This window comes from Ursus americanus, chromosome 17 (assembly GCF_024610735.1).
Source record: "Ursus americanus isolate L20-20 chromosome 17, mUrsAme1.1.p, whole genome shotgun sequence".
NCBI lineage: Eukaryota > Metazoa > Chordata > Mammalia > Carnivora > Ursidae > Ursus > Ursus americanus.
This window is the reverse complement of record NC_142143.1, coordinates 12,207,895-12,225,266: the sequence shown is the minus strand read 5'-3', so window position 1 is coordinate 12,225,266 and position 17,372 is coordinate 12,207,895. Positions and strand designations below refer to the sequence as shown.

General features: G+C 53.5%; 1 protein-coding gene across 1 annotated transcript; it reads left to right on the top strand.

Moving 5' to 3' along the window:
* Positions 1-10,527: 10,527 nt before the first annotated feature.
* Positions 10,528-17,158, top strand: HMOX1 (heme oxygenase 1). Its single transcript, XM_045779728.2, has 5 exons — positions 10,528-10,700; positions 11,884-12,004; positions 14,038-14,529; positions 15,180-15,279; positions 16,429-17,158. The coding sequence occupies exons 1-5, from the start codon at positions 10,678-10,680 to the stop codon at positions 16,557-16,559; spliced, it is 867 nt and encodes a 288-aa protein (XP_045635684.1). The 5' UTR covers positions 10,528-10,677; the 3' UTR covers positions 16,560-17,158.
* The last annotated feature ends 214 nt before the right edge of the window (positions 17,159-17,372 follow it).

The window sequence follows — 17,372 nt, the reverse complement described above, 5'->3', positions numbered from 1 at the left end:
AAAACCAATGTGACAAAATGTTAACACCTGGTGAATCCAGGTGAGGAATTTTGTGTACTATCCTTGCAACTTTTCTGGACATTTGAAAGTATTCCAAGGAAGTTTACTTATTGAGGAAAAAAGATGAAGACCCCGAGGTTCAGGTGGGGTTTTGTTTGTTTGTTTTTGAGAGAACGAGCAGCAGGTAGGGGTGGAGGGAGAGGGAGAGAAAGAATCCCAAGCAGAGCTGAGATTGGAGCTGAGCATGAAGCCCCAGGCCAGACTCGATCTTAGGACCCTGAGAGAGTGAACTGAGCCAAAATCAAGAGTCAGATGCTTAACCGACTGAGCCACCCAGGCTCCCCAAGGACCCTGAGGTTCTAAACTCCCATATGAGAGCAAGGTTTGTGAGATTTTAGGGACCCCACCCTACTCAGAACCATCCAGAAGTTTCTAGGTTTCTAGGCTCTGGGGGAATCCTGAAAGGGGGACTGGATGCCATTCTCTGACCAAACAGAACAAGGAATGCTTAGTGAGGGCTTCCTCTTCCCGGGCCCCATTCTGAGCCTCTTACATATGTTAAGCTAATTTAATCCTGACCACATCCCCTGGAGCTGATGCTGTTATTACTTATCAATTTGTCCTATGGGGAAATAAAGCTTAGAGGGTTGACGTGCACTCATGTGGTAAGTCGTGGATCCTGGACTTGATGCAATCTCTTTCAGAGTTCATTGCTTTAACCCGTCTACACCACCTGGAAGTGCCTTGGTCCTGCCGAACCAGGTTGAACCAGGTCGTGGAGCCAGAGTCAGGCTCCATATTGGCCAAGCTGTCCTCACAGCCTGAACTCTCCAGAATCCAGATGGCTGCCTGGTCTGGTCACCGGTCTTCAGTCACTGGATCTGGGCAAATAGAAACTGGACGATGCCTAAGAAAGAGGTTGCTCTTTCTACACCCTTCCCTGCCCCAGGCCCGGGGTCTCCAGACAGCAGCTTGCTATAGAACTTGAGCGTGCTTGAAGGTGAAGGGGAGCAATATATGTCACCCCAAAATATGCCACTTCGGCATATTGATTATTTTGAATTAAAGTTACTTAAGAAACAGCCAGTGCCAAGAACACTCTGAATTTCCTTTGTCCCTCTGAAAGCAGGAAATAGATCTCCCGTGTGAAAGGTGCCCTCCCTGTACCGGGAGGGTGGAAGGCATCCTTATCGCCAGAGATAGGGCATTCGAGGCGGAGAAGACTGTTAAACAAAGCTTGTTACTTCCCCCAAGTAACTAGTCCAAACCCGGACTTCCTTGGCTTGTCAATTGTTCACAAATTTATTGTTTCTTTGTCTGAAAGGTATAAAAGCTGCCTGATTTAGTCATTTCTTTCTTGTTTGTCTTAAAGATTATTTATTTTAGAGAGAAAGAGAGGGAGAGAACGTGAGCATGAGAGTGTGTGTGTTGGGGGAAGAGAGGTAGAGGGAGAGAGAGTCCAAGCAGACCCCACGCTCAGCACAGAGCCCAACATGGGGCTCAAACCCATGACCCTGAGACCACGACCTGAGCCCAAACCAAGAGTCAGACGCTCAACTGACTGTGCCCCCAGTTGCCCCTGACTTGGTCATTTCTTGGAGTCCCGTATTTTTATAGGCTCTCGTGTGTATAAAATTAAGTTTGTTTTTCTCCAGCTGATCTGTTTCATGTCCCATTTAGTTATGAAACCAGCCTAAAAACCTAGAAGGAAATGTTTTTCTCCCCTACAAGACATGGTTACACCTGGCTTCAAGTCCCAGGTGAGCTGTGTGACTGCAGGTGGGGAGTTCAACCCTGCTAAGCCTGGTTCGTTAAATCCGCAGCATCTGCCTGCCGAATGCTGGGCCCTGGGCCAGTCCTTGTCGCCTTCGTGGGGCTCACAGTTGGAGTGGGGGGCAGCTGGGACACAGGAAGCTCCGGGAGGGGCCTAATAAGGTGAGGGGGAAAACTTCCGGGAAGCCTGGGCTCAGTCTGTTTGGTTTACAACTTTATTATTTTTTTGAATTATTGACATGTAATTGACACAAACCCTACATATGTAAAGTATATAATTTCATGAGTTTTGACGTAAGTATACCCGCCAAGCCATCTCCACCCCCAAGATAATGATTATATTCACTACTCCCAGAAGTTTCCTCGTGGTCCTTTGTTTTTTGTTTTGTTTTGTTTTTAAAGATTTTATTTATTGAGAGAGAGAGAGTGAGAGAGAGAGAGAGAGAGAGAGTGTGTGTGTGTGTGTGTGTGTGTGTGTGTGTGTGTGTGTGTGTGCAGGAGCAGGGGGAGGGGCAGAGGGAGACAGAACTCAAGCGGACTCCAGGCTGAGCACTGAGCCCGACTTCATGGTCCTTTGTAATCCCCCCTCCAACTAGGTAACCACCGATCTGATTAGATGAGCTTGCATTTTCCAAAATTTTGTAAAATCCTGTGTTCATTTTATATATAATTTTACATAAATGTAATTAGACAGAATTATTTTCTTTTAATCTAGCTTCTGTTACTCAACATTACGATTTTGAGATGCATTTGTCTTGTTGCACGGAACAATGGTTCTTCCTCTTCATTGCTGGGAATCCAGCGTATGTTTATACCACAGTTGTTTCTCCGTTACCTGTTGATGGACATACGGGTTGTTTCCAGTTTGGGACTATTAGCAGTAAAGCCACCGTAAACACGGGTATACAAATCTTTGTGCGGAAACACGCTTTTATTTCTCAAGAGGAAATATCTAGGGGTGGAATGGCTGGGTTGTATGGCAAGTGTTTGGTCTCTTAAGAAATTGCCAACTCTTTTCAAAGTCTGTCGGAGAGGTAGTTTCCTCTACCCTCCTAGGTTTTGGAGCCTGGGTCTTAGAAATTAAAATGACAAAGACAAATTAACAAGCCACAGTTTATTAATGCACGCAGCACACATGCGCAGGGGAGAAACCGTGATGAGTAACTGAAAGGAGCCCAGGAACCGGGTTTATAATAACAACAGCTCAACAAAGAACAATGCAGCTGGGGCACGGGGACACCCACACAGCTGAAAATCCGTGATAACTTTTGACTCCCCCAAAACTTAACTACTCCTAGCCTCCTGTGGACCAGAAGCCTTGCCGGTAACACAAACCATCGACGAACACACATCTTGTATATATTTTCTATACTGTATTCTTACAATAAAGTAAGCTAGAGAAAAGAAAATGTTATTAAGATAATCATAAGGAAGGGGCACCTGGCTGGCTTAGTGGGTAGAGTGTGCCACGCTTGATTTCAGGGTTGTAAGTTCGAGCCCCACATCGGGAGTAGCGATTACTTAAAAATAAAAAAAATAATAAAAAAATAAAGAAAACCTTATGGAAGAGAAAATACATTTACAGTACTGTACCGTATTTTTCAGGAAAAAAAATCCCCGTATGGGGGGGCCTATCTGCACAGTTCCAACCGTATGGTTCAAGGGTCAACCTTCCAGTACATTTGCAGAGAAGTGAGCAGGCGAAGGAAAAGGGGTTGAGGTTTTTAGGGGCAGCAAGCAGCAGGTGTGGGTGAATACTTGGGGGAATTTTAGGGAAGATAAGGGTCAATACACTAAGCCTTATTGTTTTGATTCCTCTGGGTGCCATCTCTGAGCTGTTAAGAGTCTGGCTTCATCTCAGGTGATGATGAGTCTAAGCCTGCTTTTAGGCAAATAAAGGCTCAGGGCAGATTACTTTTTTTTTTTTTTTTTTGGCATTTGCTGTTTCTCAATTGTCTTTAGCTCAAAATAACCCTCATGCAAAGTGGCATGTTTCCAGGTGGCATATTCTGACCCCTACAGGTATCATTTTAAGATCCCCTCCTCACCCCCGCAGAAAGGGAAGGTCCTGGTTGCTTTACACTCAAAACAGCGGGGGTGGGGGGGTAGTCCGTCTTTTTATTTTTAGCCATTCAAATAGGTGTGTAGTGCTATCTCACTGTAATTTAAATTTCCCCTATGACTCGAACATGAACTTGAACATCTTGCCGCACACTTAGCTGGCATCCATATATCTCCTTTGATGAATTGTTCAGACTTTTTACCCATTTAAAAAAATTGGCCTGTTTGCCTTCTTAATATTGAACCGTAGAAGTTCTTCACGTATTCTTGAGACGTGGCCCTTGTCAGATATGTGTTTGCAAATAGTTTCTCCTAGTCTCTAGCTCGCCTCTTATATTTTATAACAGTGTCATTTAAAGAGCAAAAGTCCATTTTGATAAGGTCCCGCTGATTAATACTTTTTCTTTTACATTTTGTGCTTTTTGTGTCGTATTTGAGAAATCTGTCAAATCTAAGTCCCCTGAGGTTTTCCTTTGTAATACATTCTATGTTTTTATAGGCTTCACTCTTTCGTTGAGGTCTGTAATCTGTTTCTGGGCTGGGTCTTGAGAAATGAATAACTTGGCAAAGGAGTGCAAGAGGGGGGTGTGTATTCTAGGTGGGAGGGACCACCCTGAGCAAAGGGCCAGAGGGATGTGTTCCTGGATAGTTGCGAGGGGGTATTTCTGAGAGTGGCATGCAAGGTGTGACGGAGCAGGTGGGGTGAGGCCCTCCTTGGGGACAGGCGGCCAGGGCCGAGGGCGGAGGGCCAGGTGTGCCAGGCGAAGGAGCTTGCATGTTACCCCAAGGGCAATGGGAGCTACTGAAGGGTGCTGACCACAGGGGGTGATGTGGTCACAGTCGCCTTATCTGCAAAATCCGGAGCCAGAGGACTGAAGGAGATAAGGAGCAGAAAAGTGTTCCAGGGGCAGGTTGGAACCTGCCGTTGGCTCCCCAGCCCTCTCAGGAGGCTGTGATAAGCACCCTGAATTAAATGTTAACAGTTCCTGGTGACTATGTGTCCTACTGCTTTGGGGAGCTCTTTTATGACTGTTAAAAAACAAAATTCAACTGAGTACCTTTCAAGATCAGATTGGCTTTATTCAGTAATTTGGGAATCAGGCAGCATCCCATCCAGCAAACAGGAAGGAGCTCTGAAGGGTTTTTATAGGCAGAACAGGGGAGGGGCAGTGAAACAAGGCATGGATTGTTTCAGGCGAGGTCGCCTTCCTTTAGCAGAAGGCGTGGTGAGGGGGATCTACCAGGCTGATCACCTCACCGGTCCGACCAGAGGACTCCAGACCGACGGGGTAAAGGTAACATTCCTGGAAGAGGCAGAAACTGAAATGAGGTCAGACGTTAGCCTTGGTTTGCTGACTCGGGGCTTAGCGCAAGTGACTCCGTTTGCGGCCTGTCTTTCTTCTTTAATATTAGGAACGTTCAATCTCTTGTCTGTGACACGTGTGGCATTTTCTCCCAGTGTGTCGTGGGGTTTCAGCCTTGTATATTGGGGCACTCGTAACCCAGAAAGCGTCTGTGTTTTGCAGTCCTGTCTGAGGATGTTTTTATGGTTGGGGCTTGTCTGCCTTGCTGAGAAAGGCCACCCCTCCCCACTGGGCTCCCTCTCCCGGCCGATCCCGCCGCTGGGTCAAGGGCATGTCCTCTTGGGTCTTTGTGGATTAGGGGGCGGTCAGGACACCCTGTGTCACCTTGTTAACTTGGGATGCCTCCTGCCTGAGGACATCCAGGCGGGTCTCCTGCCTCTCCCTGAACACCATCCAGCCCAGGCCAGAAACCCCGTGTCCCCCAACCTCAGCTGGGGCCTCACCTCTGTTTTTCACCGTTAGAGCCTTGGGAGACGGCCGGCCCGCCCTCCGTCCAAAACCACTTCTGTTTTCCAGGCTAGCGGCGGCGGGCGGTGCCCGCGGAGTGCTGAGTCGAGATTTCCACATTGCCCTCGAGCAGCTGCGTTTCTGCTGAGTCACTGTTGGGAGGGGGGCCCTCAGAGCAGAGGGAAGGCAGATTTTGCTGAGTCACCGGCTACTTCCTCGGCCTCCCTGGGAGCCGTCTCGGTGAAAGGGCAGCTGTCACAGCAGTCCGGAAGAAGTGAAGCTTCCAGAAAAGAGCAGAAGCCTCCAATTTCTCTCTAGTCTTTGCACGTTGTTTGCAAAGCCCTGTCCCAGGCATCTCAAAGGTGGTTTGTCCCAGACTCAGCTGCCGATTGGCCCTCGTGGCAGTAAGAGGGCAAGTCCAAGTCCTCCGGGACTCCTCTCCATCCCCACATCCCACTTCCTATTCTTCTGACATTCTGGATGGCTCTGCCTTTAGAATGCGGACGTCCTCGGCTGCTTCTCAGCCTGCCCTGTGCCAGCCCTGGATTACGGTGCTGGGCAGCCTTCTGCCCTCAGCATCCACAGAGATCCATCCCAGGGGAGACCTGTCACTCCCCCTGCAAACCCTGCAGCCTCTCCTACCTACAGAAGGTCCTTGCAACAGCCCGCAGACCCCGGGGGGCTCTGTCCCCGGCTCCCCCAGCTCTGCTCTCCTGCCTGCCCCTCCCTCTCTCTGCTGCCCAGTTTGTCCCCCCAGCGGGCCTCGGTCCTGCCTCCCCCCTGCTGCCCTAAACAACTTTCTTCCCGCACCTCCCAGCCTGTGAGTCGGCCCTGACCTGACCCTGATTGAACACTGCGATCCCCGAGTCCTTCTGACCCTTCATCAGACCTCCTGCCCTGTCTCTTCTGCCTCCAGGCAGGGAAAGCTCTCAACCTTCAGGACCCCAGAGAATCCAGCAGGTTTGCCCCGACCGTGAAGTCTGTAACCTTGAAGACAAGCGCAGAGGGCAACGAGCCTATTCCACCAGTCACATAACATAGTCCCAGGTTCCAGGTAGGATTGCACAGGCATCTCTGGGGGGCTGTGATTCTGCCCACCGCAGAGGAACGCCCACCTCCTGGGTTTGGTGAGGCTGATATGAGACCATGCTTGGAAGAATGCTTGGCTGACGGGCAGACCTCTGGATTTCTTTCCAGTTGCTACCCATGTTGGTCTCCCAGGCCCCCGGCCCCCATTCCGGATCATTTTCCCTTGGTCCCAGGCTTCTTCCATTAGCACCCTGAGCTCACAGGCTCTGTCAAGGTGGGCTTCCAGCCTCTTCAGCCCTGTATCTCTAGCGCTCCTGCAAAACCCGCCCATTTCAGCCGCTCAAGCATTTGACCCCGAGGGGAAGGCGTGGACAAGAGAGGATGGGTTCTCCGAGGAAATCAAACTCTGATGGTGAAATGCCCGCGTCCTGCTGGGAGATGACAGAAAGGAGCCGTTGAAGGGGACCCCCCAGGGTCGCTCTGTCCATCTGTGTCCGGCTTCCCGAAGCTGAGCCTCTGTTGCCCAGATGAGGAAGACAGGCCTTGAGGGCGGCCATCCTCCTTTCCTGTTGCTGTTGTAAAAATTCTTGCAAATGTAGTGGCATAAAGCGACACGTGTTTATTGTCTAGAGAACTGGAGGCCAGAAGTCCTGAAATGGGTCAACAGGGCTGTGTTTCTTCTGGAGTTCTAGGGGGAAGACTTCCTCACCTTCTCCAGCTTCTAGAGGCCTCCTGCCCTCCCTGGCTCATGGGCCCTGACTCCATGTTCGACACCAGCATCTTCCAGGCTTGGTGTCCTGTTTCTCTTTTCATGTCCCGTTCTGTACTGTGACCCTTCAGCCTCCCCCTCAGAAGGATTTCTGTGATTACATTAGGCCCGTGGGGATAATCCCGGATAATCTCCCCATCTCAAGACCCTTAAATTAACTGCATCTGCAGAATCCTTGTTGCCATGTAAGGTAACATAGTCAAAGGTTCTGGGGATTCGGATGCAGACGTCCTTGGGGTGGGGGGCAGGCGGTGCATTATTCAGCTTACCACAGGAGGAGAGAGAATACTATTTGGAACATTCCGGTTGCTTGAGGACAGGGAAGGGGAAGTCGGGAAGCTGAATCAGCACACAGAAGGACCACAAACTCAACACTGGGACAGAGGAAAGAGCCAGATCAGCTCTGCCCCGGCCTCCTCTGCCCTGGGGTTGTCGGTGTGGGGGGTCTGTTCAGGCCAAGTCCAGGACTCTTAGGGCAGCAGTTAGAATGAGAAGCAAACCTGGACTGGGAGCCAGGAACCTGTGGTCACTGAGAGCTCTGTGTTGTCACAGCCTGGGCAAATGGTCCCCACTTGGGGCCTCTGCTCCCCCATGTTAAATAAGAAGGAATCAGATCACACAAGCGTTACTTTCTGGGGTTCCTGAATTGACAAGCTCTGGATGTGCTGAAGGGAAGTTCTCAGACCTTAACACTCTTATCCCCCAAATTCCGGGGGCACGGATGGGCCCCTCTGTGACAGGGCATGTGACGAGGGGGTCAGGAGCAGGGGCTCTGGCTTCAAAGCACTGTGGGTGGAATCCCAGCTCTGCTGTCACTAGCTGTGTGACTTGGGAAAGCTACTAACCTCTCTGTGCCTTCGTGTCTACGTGGACGAAATGGAGATGAAACCGACAATAACCGGGAAGGCCGATGCCAGGATTAAATGAAATCCTGCACGTAAAGCCTCTGCCCATGGAAAGTGCTCCCTAAAATTGGCTGAGATTGCAGTTTGTAACTTGATTCCTGCCCTTTCGGGGCAGCCTAGTAATATTATCATGTTTACCAGAAAGACCTTGTGGTTTATCTATTCATTCTTTCCAATCAGTCAGTGCTGACCGCTGCTACCTGCCAGGCATTATTCCAGACTCCCGGATTTACAGAACAAAGCAAAGTCCCTGCCCTCCAGGAAACTTGCATTCTAATGAGGCCGTTGGTTTCTAAGAGCCCCCATTTCTAGACAATTCTTGGCAACAATTTCTACAATTTCTTTTTTTTTAAGATTTTATTTATTTATTTGAAAGAGAGAGAGAGCTCGAGCACACACAAGTAGGGGGGAGGGGCAAAGAGAGAGAGGGAGAAGCAGACTTGGGGCTGGATCCCAGGACTCTGGGATCATGACCTGAGCTGAAGGCAGATGCTTAACCAAGTGAGTCACCCAGGTGCCCGTTGACAACTTTTTTTTTTTTTTTTAATCTTCTAGTAGCTACGGCTCTACTTCTGACCTCTGTGAATCTTGTCCTCTCTGGGAGAGGACACCTCACCTTCAAGTTTTGAAATCTTTGTCACAGACTGCCTGGGTTCAAAACCTTAACTTCTGTGCCTTGGTTTTCTCATTTGTAAAATGGGAATAATACTACCAACCTTATGGGGTAACTGTGAGGACTGAATGAGCTGATGCGTGTGTTTAGAGCGTAGCTGTGCAGTCTGTGCTCGGTGAATATTAGCTATTAGTGTGGTGACTACTGTTCACAGAAGCAGAGGTGGTTCTATAGTTTATAGACTAAACTCCTTGACATAGCCCCTGTTTCTGGAAGCTCAGCAACCTCCCGATCGCCGGATTGATTTGGTGACTGACACTCAGGTAACTGACCCTGGAAGAGGGTGGCTCGTGGGCCAGAACTCTGACCTTGGATTAGATAGACCTCTCGAGGACTGTCTCCAAGCATCAGGGCCTCCTCGACATGCGCGGATGGAAGGAACGGCAGGACTCAGCCACCGCAGTCCCAGTCCCCCGGGGGGGGAGGGGGGGGACTCCATGCTTGACAGACCATGCTCAAGCCTGACTTGCATTTTTTCAGATGTGGGGCGCTTGCTACCTCCATTTCCAAACAGCATCCCTGTCCTGAGCCAAAGTCACCTTTTTATCATTGGTTTTCTGTTTGTGTTTTTGTTTTTTCATTTGGAACCCAGAATGGTGGCACTGGGACAGGACTTCTGGAATCATCCCATTTTTCTCACCGGGGCTCACCACGTGACTGCTCTCCCCCAGTCTGCAGTGATCCATCTCCTGCAGACCTAGTTCCACAGTAGCTCTGATAGGGCTGGCCCTGCGAAGAGAGGAGTCGGCTGTGCCAAGTTCTGGAAGCGCGCCCTAGGCATGCAAGCAGGGAAGTAGTTTGTGTGATGGGCATGGCTCTCAGGTTGCGTGTGTACCAAGTGCTAAGACAGCTTGGAGGAGGAGGGCAGACTTCGACACACTCCCAGGTTTGGGTCCCAGTTTCCAGCTTTATGTGTGACCCTGGGAACGCCACTTCATCGCCCCCTGCCTCAGTTTCCCCATCCGTAGAGGGGCGGTGATCTACCCCACAGAATAGTTGTAGGGATGAACCATAAACACAGTACAGTCTCTAACACTTAGTAGGGCTCAAAAAAAAAAAAAAGGCCCTAAATAAAGTGAGAATGAGGAGGCAGGCTGTCAGCAGAGGGTCCCCTGGGGAGAGGTGACATCTAGGGAGAGCAGGCTCCCAGCACCGGGCAGGAGGAGACAGCAGGCAGGGTCTGGGGCTGTTAAGTCCGGGCCATTGCCCTCTAGCCTCCTGCTCTGAGACGCACGCCTCCTAGCTTTCTGGACCTTTCAGAATCCTAGGGTGCGCAAGTCCCATCCTGGCATGGGGGCCTCTGGAAGGACGCAATCACAGGGCTGCTCAGATTTCCAGAAGAGTGTTTTGTGTGTGTGTGTGTGTGTGTGTGTGTGTGTGTGTGTGTGTGTGTTTTAAGCGTCCTGTTTTAAATTGCTTTGTTTTCCTTGGGTCATATGACCGCTCCCCCTCCACCCCCGCTGGCCTAGGGCGGGCGCGGCGCGGGTGTTGCAACGTCGGGCCGAATGTGGGGATCAGCTGCTGGCCGCCGCCACGTGATCCGCTCCTGGGATAAATGGACGGCGCGGCCGCGCTCGGCACCGTCACTCTCGTACGTCCTCCTGCGCGTCCGGAGACGTCGGAGCCAGCACCGGAGCCAGCACCGAGCGCCGCAGCATGGAGCGCCCGCAGCCCGCCAGGCAAGCGCGGGGCGCGGGGCGCGGGGCGCGGGGGCCAGCCTCTCCCGGGCGGGCAGCCGCTGCCGTGCCGCCTGGCTCTCGTCTCCAGTCCCTCCCTGAGACAGAGCGGGGAAACCTCTTCGCTGAGTCCCTTGGGCTTTGGACTGAGGGAGGAGCCGGGTTTCGGTCTCGTCCGGTGGGGTCGTTGGAGGGATGAAAGGTGATTTACACGTCCGGCTCCCTGGCACCGGGTGGGTGACCAGATGGAAGTGTCTCTATGGTATACATGTTTTTATTATTATTATTATTATTATTATTATTATTATTATTATTATTATTATTATTATTTTATTTTGGACTTTTTAATATCCTTGGAGGTGCTCTCTGCTTAATCTAGAATCCCCCGGGCTGCTCAGGAGCCTGGGTGACAGTGGCTGGCTCTCTTACCAGAGCCCCCTGGTGGCCACGTCTTCCTCCTACTAGCGGTCCAGTACCTGAACAAGACACCACCGTGGCTGTCCTATCCCCATTTACAGATGAGGCCTGCACAGTGCAGGGAGGGAAGAAGCCCAAGGGCCCCCAGCTAGCAGGTGTCCTTCCCTTCTCCCAAGAGTTTGATGAGCCCGTGCAGAGCAGGGGTGATGTTTCTGGAAAGGGTGCAGGAGAGAAAGGAGAAATGACAATTCCGTGGGAGGTGGAGACGGACATAGGGCAGAAACACTCCCACAAAGGGACTTTTTCTTTGAGTAAAACAGAGTTTTGCAGAGTTTTTTTTTTAACCCAAGCGCTTTTATGATGAGCATAAAATTATAACGGATTTATATCTGAAAGCTCAACAGAGTTAATGAATTAAATCTTGGGTCTAAAGTCAATCAGAGCAATTATGGTGTAAAATATGAATGTTCATACTGCCGGGGCTACTTCTCCCTCGGCGTTGCAAGCCCTCCTTCCCCCCCCCAACAATAACTGGTACCAGGATTTCGCAGTTGGTCGAATGACTTGGAGCGGGTTGATGGGGCTGCGTCCTGAGGCAGTTGGGAATGTAGCCTGTGTATTAGATGGCGGGCTGGACTGATTTCTGCAGAGAAGCCTGATACCGCTGGAAGGCCTGCTGATAGGGCAGGCGGCACCCTCAGGAGCTCAGCGTTGGGAGGACCCCTGCTCAGAGCCACGCTTGTTCACCCTCCCTCCCTCCCCTCTGCAGCATGCCCGAGGATTTGTCAGAGGCCCTGAAGGAGGCCACCAAGGAGGTGCACGTCCAGGCGGAGAATGCCGAGTTCATGAAGAACTTCCAGAAGGGCCAGGTGACCCGAAAAGGCTTTAAGGTACGTGGCCCGGTGGGACCAGCCCTGCTGGAGGGTGTGACGGGTGTGAGTGTGTCCGAGGCGCTCAGGCCAGTGGTTTAAGTGGGGATTCGGACCAGGGATGCTGAGGGACCAGACAGGCATGTCCAAGGGAATCGTTTTGCAGAGGACATTGAGGCTTCAAGAGGGCGGGTGACCTACTCAAGGTCACACAGCGAATTCACAGGCTGCTAGGTAGGGCCGTGGAGGGGCTGGGGCCCTAGAGCCGTCAACTGAGCACCTGTTCTGGGCTGGGCATTTTAGGCACTTCATGTCTAATCTGTGCTTCAGCTCTGGGTAAGGAAGAGGAGGAAGGGCAGGCCCAGAGAGGTGAAGTCGCTGGCGGGAGTCTATGGGAAAGGCTGACATCCAGCTGACGCTGCTCTCCCTTCAGATCTGGGGCTCCTGACCCAATTCTGATGTGCCTCTGAAGGCACGGGGTGGCATGGGTTGAGCCCGAGCACAACCTCTTCCTCGCAGTAAGATTGCGGGCATCTCCTCCGTGAAGTGGGATCGTGACCGTGGGCTCTTGTTAAGCACCCGCTCCCTGCTAGGCACGGATTTTGCTGTTTCCCAGCACGGCTGAGGAATTCGTGCAAATAGAAGGCAGGCACTCGAACAATCGGGCAGGTGTCGCGCATTCAGACATCATGTGAGGAGAGGTGTGTTCAGGTGGACCAGAGGGTGCTGGGGTGGGGAGCTCGATCCCCCGACTCCTCACACCTCTCCCTTTTGCAATCTGCACCCTCCCCCTGCTTCTGACCGGAGACCTGCTTCCGTGACACGTGTCATGCCGTTCTAGGGGGTCGGGCCCTCGGCTACCTCCTGTGACTTCTGCGTCTAGTCTCGGCTCCCTCTCCCCGTCCTCCTCCTCCCTCTCTCACAGAGATGGCATACACCCAGTTGTTGGGCTGTGGCTGGGGGCAGCCAGGGAGGTGGCTGCCGGGGTATCCCATCCCCAGCCACTGGGACTTTGGATCTTGCCTCTAAGCCACTGAGTTCAAAGTAGGCACGGAGATCCGGGCGAGAACCCAGCGCTCACATAGGTGCCGCTGATGGAGGGGGCATTTATCACCACAGCCTCGGAACTGAGGGCCAAGGGCCAGCCCGTGTCTAGTACTTGGCCTTGGGTGTCACATCAGCCCCCTTGAGGACATCATTGTCCCCTTTGGCAGGGGAGGGGACCAAGGCTTGACTTGACACTCAGCCCTTCAATCACCCGGAGAGGGTGAGCGGCTTACCCAAGTCACATAGCCCACGATTGGCTGAGGCGAGGTTAGAGCCAGGTGGGCACACTGTATAACCCAGGCTGTCTTGGGTCAGGCTGCCTGGCTTTCTGTCCCATTGAGAAGGTTGATGGCTCAGAAATAACTTGGAAACCTCAACCAGAACATCTAAACTTTGTCCTCCTTCAAACTCAGACTAGAGGATTAATGTGTAACGGGAGATCCCCAAGCCAAGGTATGCTGGGCCGGTCCCCCCCAGCCCAGCCTCTGGGGATGGTGGAGTTCAGAGTGGGTCTCTGGGAAGGAAAATCGGCCCCACAGATAGTTACCCAGAGGTCAAAGTCCAGAGGCGCCGGGAGGCTCCCGTGAATGCTTTCTTTCAGATCTTCCCTTGCTCCAGAGCTCTGCTGGCTCCTAGCAACGCCTGGGCCTGACTCCAGTTTCATTTCTTGCTAGCTGTGAGGTCTCACCATCTCCTATCCTCTCCAAACTTTAGTTTCCTTTTCTGTAAAGCGGGGATAGCAGCTCCTCTGTTGGGTTTTTATAAGGAGTAAGTTAGGCTGCATGCTCGTCCAGTGGAATAAAAGGCTTTTAGGTTCAGCAAGCGCATGGTTGAATGTTCCCCTGACCCGCCCTCTGTCTGCAGTGCACAGAGGGTACAGGGGGCCAGCAGGAGGTGGGAGCCCCGCCTGGGGAGGTCCCGAGGGTCTGGCCAAGGCAGCAGCGAAGGGGCTGGATGGGGTTCTCACACGCGGCCAGCAGCTTGACCTGCCCGTCTGACCGTTCCAGCTGGTGATGGCCTCTCTGTACCACGTCTACGTGGCCCTGGAGGAGGAGATCGAGCGCAACAAGGACAACCCGGTCTACGCCCCCCTTTACTTCCCGGAGGAGCTGCACCGCAAGGCCGCCCTAGAGCGGGACATGGCCTTCTGGTACGGCCCCCGCTGGCAGGAGGCCATCCCCTACACGCAGGCCACGCGGCGCTACGTGCAGCGACTCCAGGAGGTGGGGCGCGAGGAGCCAGAGCTGCTGGTGGCCCACGCCTACACCCGCTACCTCGGCGACCTGTCGGGGGGCCAGGTCCTCAAGAAGATCGCGCAGAAGGCCCTGGACCTGCCCGCCTCCGGGGAGGGCGTGGACTTCTTCTCCTTCCCCAGCATCGCCAGCGCCACCAAGTTCAAGCAGCTCTACCGCTCCCGCATGAACACTCTGGAGATGACCCCCGAGGTCAGGCAGAGGGTCCTTGAAGAGGCTAAGACTGCATTTCTGCTCAACATTCAGGTGAGGGGCTGGTGGCCTGCGGTGGTCGCTGTCTGCCCCCCCACCCCCACCCCGCGGCTCGTGCTCCTCCACGGCGGGGGTGCTTCGGGCTGTGGGTAAGCGCGTGGCCTCCAGTCCTGCCACCGACTAGCGGGGGGAGCTTACCTCAACGGCCCCACCTGTAAAACTAAGGATCTCTTAGGACCCGCCTCTTCGAGTTGTTGGGAGGGTCCAGTGAGTTTCCGCCGATCCAGTCCTGATGGCAGGAGCCGGCACAGCGCCGGCCCGGTCATGTCCATCGTGTTCTCTGGGGATGTGACGGGCACAGTTGTACGACACTCACGTTGTGTGTGCACGGGTGTGTGGCCTGGTGGGCACCGTGGGGGTCCCAGGTGGCGCAGGTGTGGCCAGGACACGGGAGAAGGGCATGATGCATAGGGTGTCCTCACGGCAGGATGCTGACTACCTGCCAGCACGTGGGGGGAGCCGCCAGGTGACACAGATGCACCTGTCGCAGTTTCTCTTCAAAGCTGGGTGACAGGAACAGGACGGCTCAAGATTTTTCTTAACGATTTCGTGAAGTCCTCAACCCTAACACAACTTAAAATAGCACCTTCGGCCGGGGCCCGGCGCCCTCTCTCACCGGGGCGGGCTTGTGTGTGTTTTCTCAGCTGTTCGAGGAGCTGCAGGAGCTGCTGGGCCGGGACGCTGAGGACCGGAGCCCCTCGCAGGCCCCGGGGCTGCGCCGGCGGGTCGGCAGCGGGGCGCAAGGTGAGCCCCCCCCCACCCCGGGGATGGGCTCTGCGGGAGGGGAGCCCAGGGCCCAGCTGTCTGTGCCAGTACCTCTTGGCTGTCCCGTCTTCTGAGTGTTCTAAATGAGAAGGAAGGCGCAGGGGCCCGGGGCCATCCTTCAGAGTGTGGCTCAGGCCCAGCTGTGCGGCCTCTCCACACCTCAGTCCTTCCCCATCTCTAAAATCAAGGGGGTCGCCAAGTTCTAGTTCACTGGCTAGAAGTACAGACGTGCACACAAAGGACCCGCAGAGGTCATGGGCAGAGCCTCTCTTTGTGTGTGTGGAGCCCGACGTGGGGCTTGAACTCGTGACCTGAGGTTGTGGCCCGGGCTGAGATCAAGAGTCAGACGCTCAACCGACTGAGCCACCCAGGCGCCCCATGGGCAAAGCCTCTTAATTTAGGTTCTTTTCTTGGCCCTTTCCTCGTTCCTGAGCAGAGACCCCCTGATGTGGGGTGGGGTGTCTGGGACCAGTTCTAGCTATTACCGTGGCATGGGACACTGGGAAGACAAGGAAAGCCCGGATCTTACTACGTGTCAGTCCCTCCCTCGTGTGCCTCAGAGAGGGACATGTGCTAAGAAAACATCTGGAAAACTTCCAGAAAGACCAAAGTGCTTCAGGAAATGTACTCTAGCCGAATCTGACACACGTGTGGGTGGGATGGGGGCTTTGGGGGTGGCTGAACAGAGAGGGGAAGCCTAGCCGCCTGCTTGGCAGGTTACTGAGGACTTTGCTCCTGGAGCCACCCTCTCCCACCTGCCCTGTGGCTTCCCCACCTGAGTCGGGACCACGTGGAACCCTCTGTTGGTGGTGGAATTGTGCCTGGGAACGTGGGCATGAGGCCGGTCGTGACGGGATGGGCTACTTGGTAGGGAGAGGGGTCTTTACCCTCCTGCAGCAGTTCTCAGAGCGGGCTCCCCTCGTGCCCCTGGAGGGGGTGTTCTCACAATGTGGGCTGGGTGAAAATGGAAAAGTGGACAGCTTGGAGAAGTAGTGAGCTCCCTGTCTTTGAAGGTATCCAAGCAGTGGCCAGAGGGCTCCTTGAGGTCCTTTTGCTGTATGTTTCTGTGACCTCCCACACCCCCCATCCGTCCCCCTGTTGGTGACATTGCCCCCCCCTTTCTTTCAGACTCAGCTCCCACGGAGACTCCCAGAGGGAAGCCCCAGCCCAGCCTTCTGTCCCAGGCACCGCTCCTCCGATGGGTCCTTACGCTCAGCTTTCTGGTGGCAACGGTTGCTGTGGGGCTTTATGTCATGTGAACGCAAGGGCTCTGGCTCTTTACGCTGTGAACTCTGTCCAACTGAGGGCCCTCTTTCTGGAGAGGGAATGTCTTTCGGCTGGCTCCCTTACCTTAGGCATGGGGGGCTGTGTGTGCCCCCCGCCCTGTCCCTGCATCCCTCTCTTTGGAAGGGGAGTCTGTGGCCTCCTCCCCAACCAAAAGCACATCCAGCTCATGGACGTGAACTTGCAGAGTGGGGTCAGGCGTCCTGCCTGGCCCCTGAGCACTCCCAGTTCCTGCAGCAGAGCCCAGAAGGCATGGCCAGAAGTGGCAGCTGTCTTGAACCTCCCAGTGCCCTGGGTTCACGGTCTCTGTGACATGTCATGACCGCTTTCTCTGTGGGCCGTGGCGAGTTTTATATAAACGTGCAAAGATGTTGCGTCTTGTGTCTGTCTTGTTTTTGTTGGAGCCACTTTTTGTTCCTGGCTCCACCTGAACTGTGGTATGTTGTTATGTCCTGTTTTTATAGCAGAGTTGGGGTGAGTTTTCGGGGGGTGGGTGGGGAGGGGGAGGTGTTTAACAACACTGTGGCCTTGGCCTCTAACTTTCGTGTGAAATAATAAACTCCAGTGCCTCATAGTAACTTGAAGTGTTTTTCTTGGGCTCGGTTACCCTTGGGGAGCTGAACTTGTCCCCGCTTGTGTCTTGAGTCCCTGGTGGGGAGAAGGGGTGAAGGTGGGGGGGGGTGGAAGGGACCAGTCTCCGGTGTTGGTCTCTGTTCTGAGAATGTGGGGGCTGAGCTTTAGGCGGGTGGTGTGTGAATCTTTGTGTCGAACCTTGTGTGATGCAAGAC

Coding starts and splice junctions, on each gene's coding strand:
- HMOX1 (XM_045779728.2), top strand. CDS start 10,678: ATGGAGCGCCCGCAGCCCGCCAG. Junction 10,701..11,883: donor GAGCGCCCGCAGCCCGCCAG/GCAAGCGCGGGG, acceptor TCCCCTCTGCAG/CATGCCCGAGGATTTGTCAG. Junction 14,530..15,179: donor CATTTCTGCTCAACATTCAG/GTGAGGGGCTGG, acceptor GTGTTTTCTCAG/CTGTTCGAGGAGCTGCAGGA.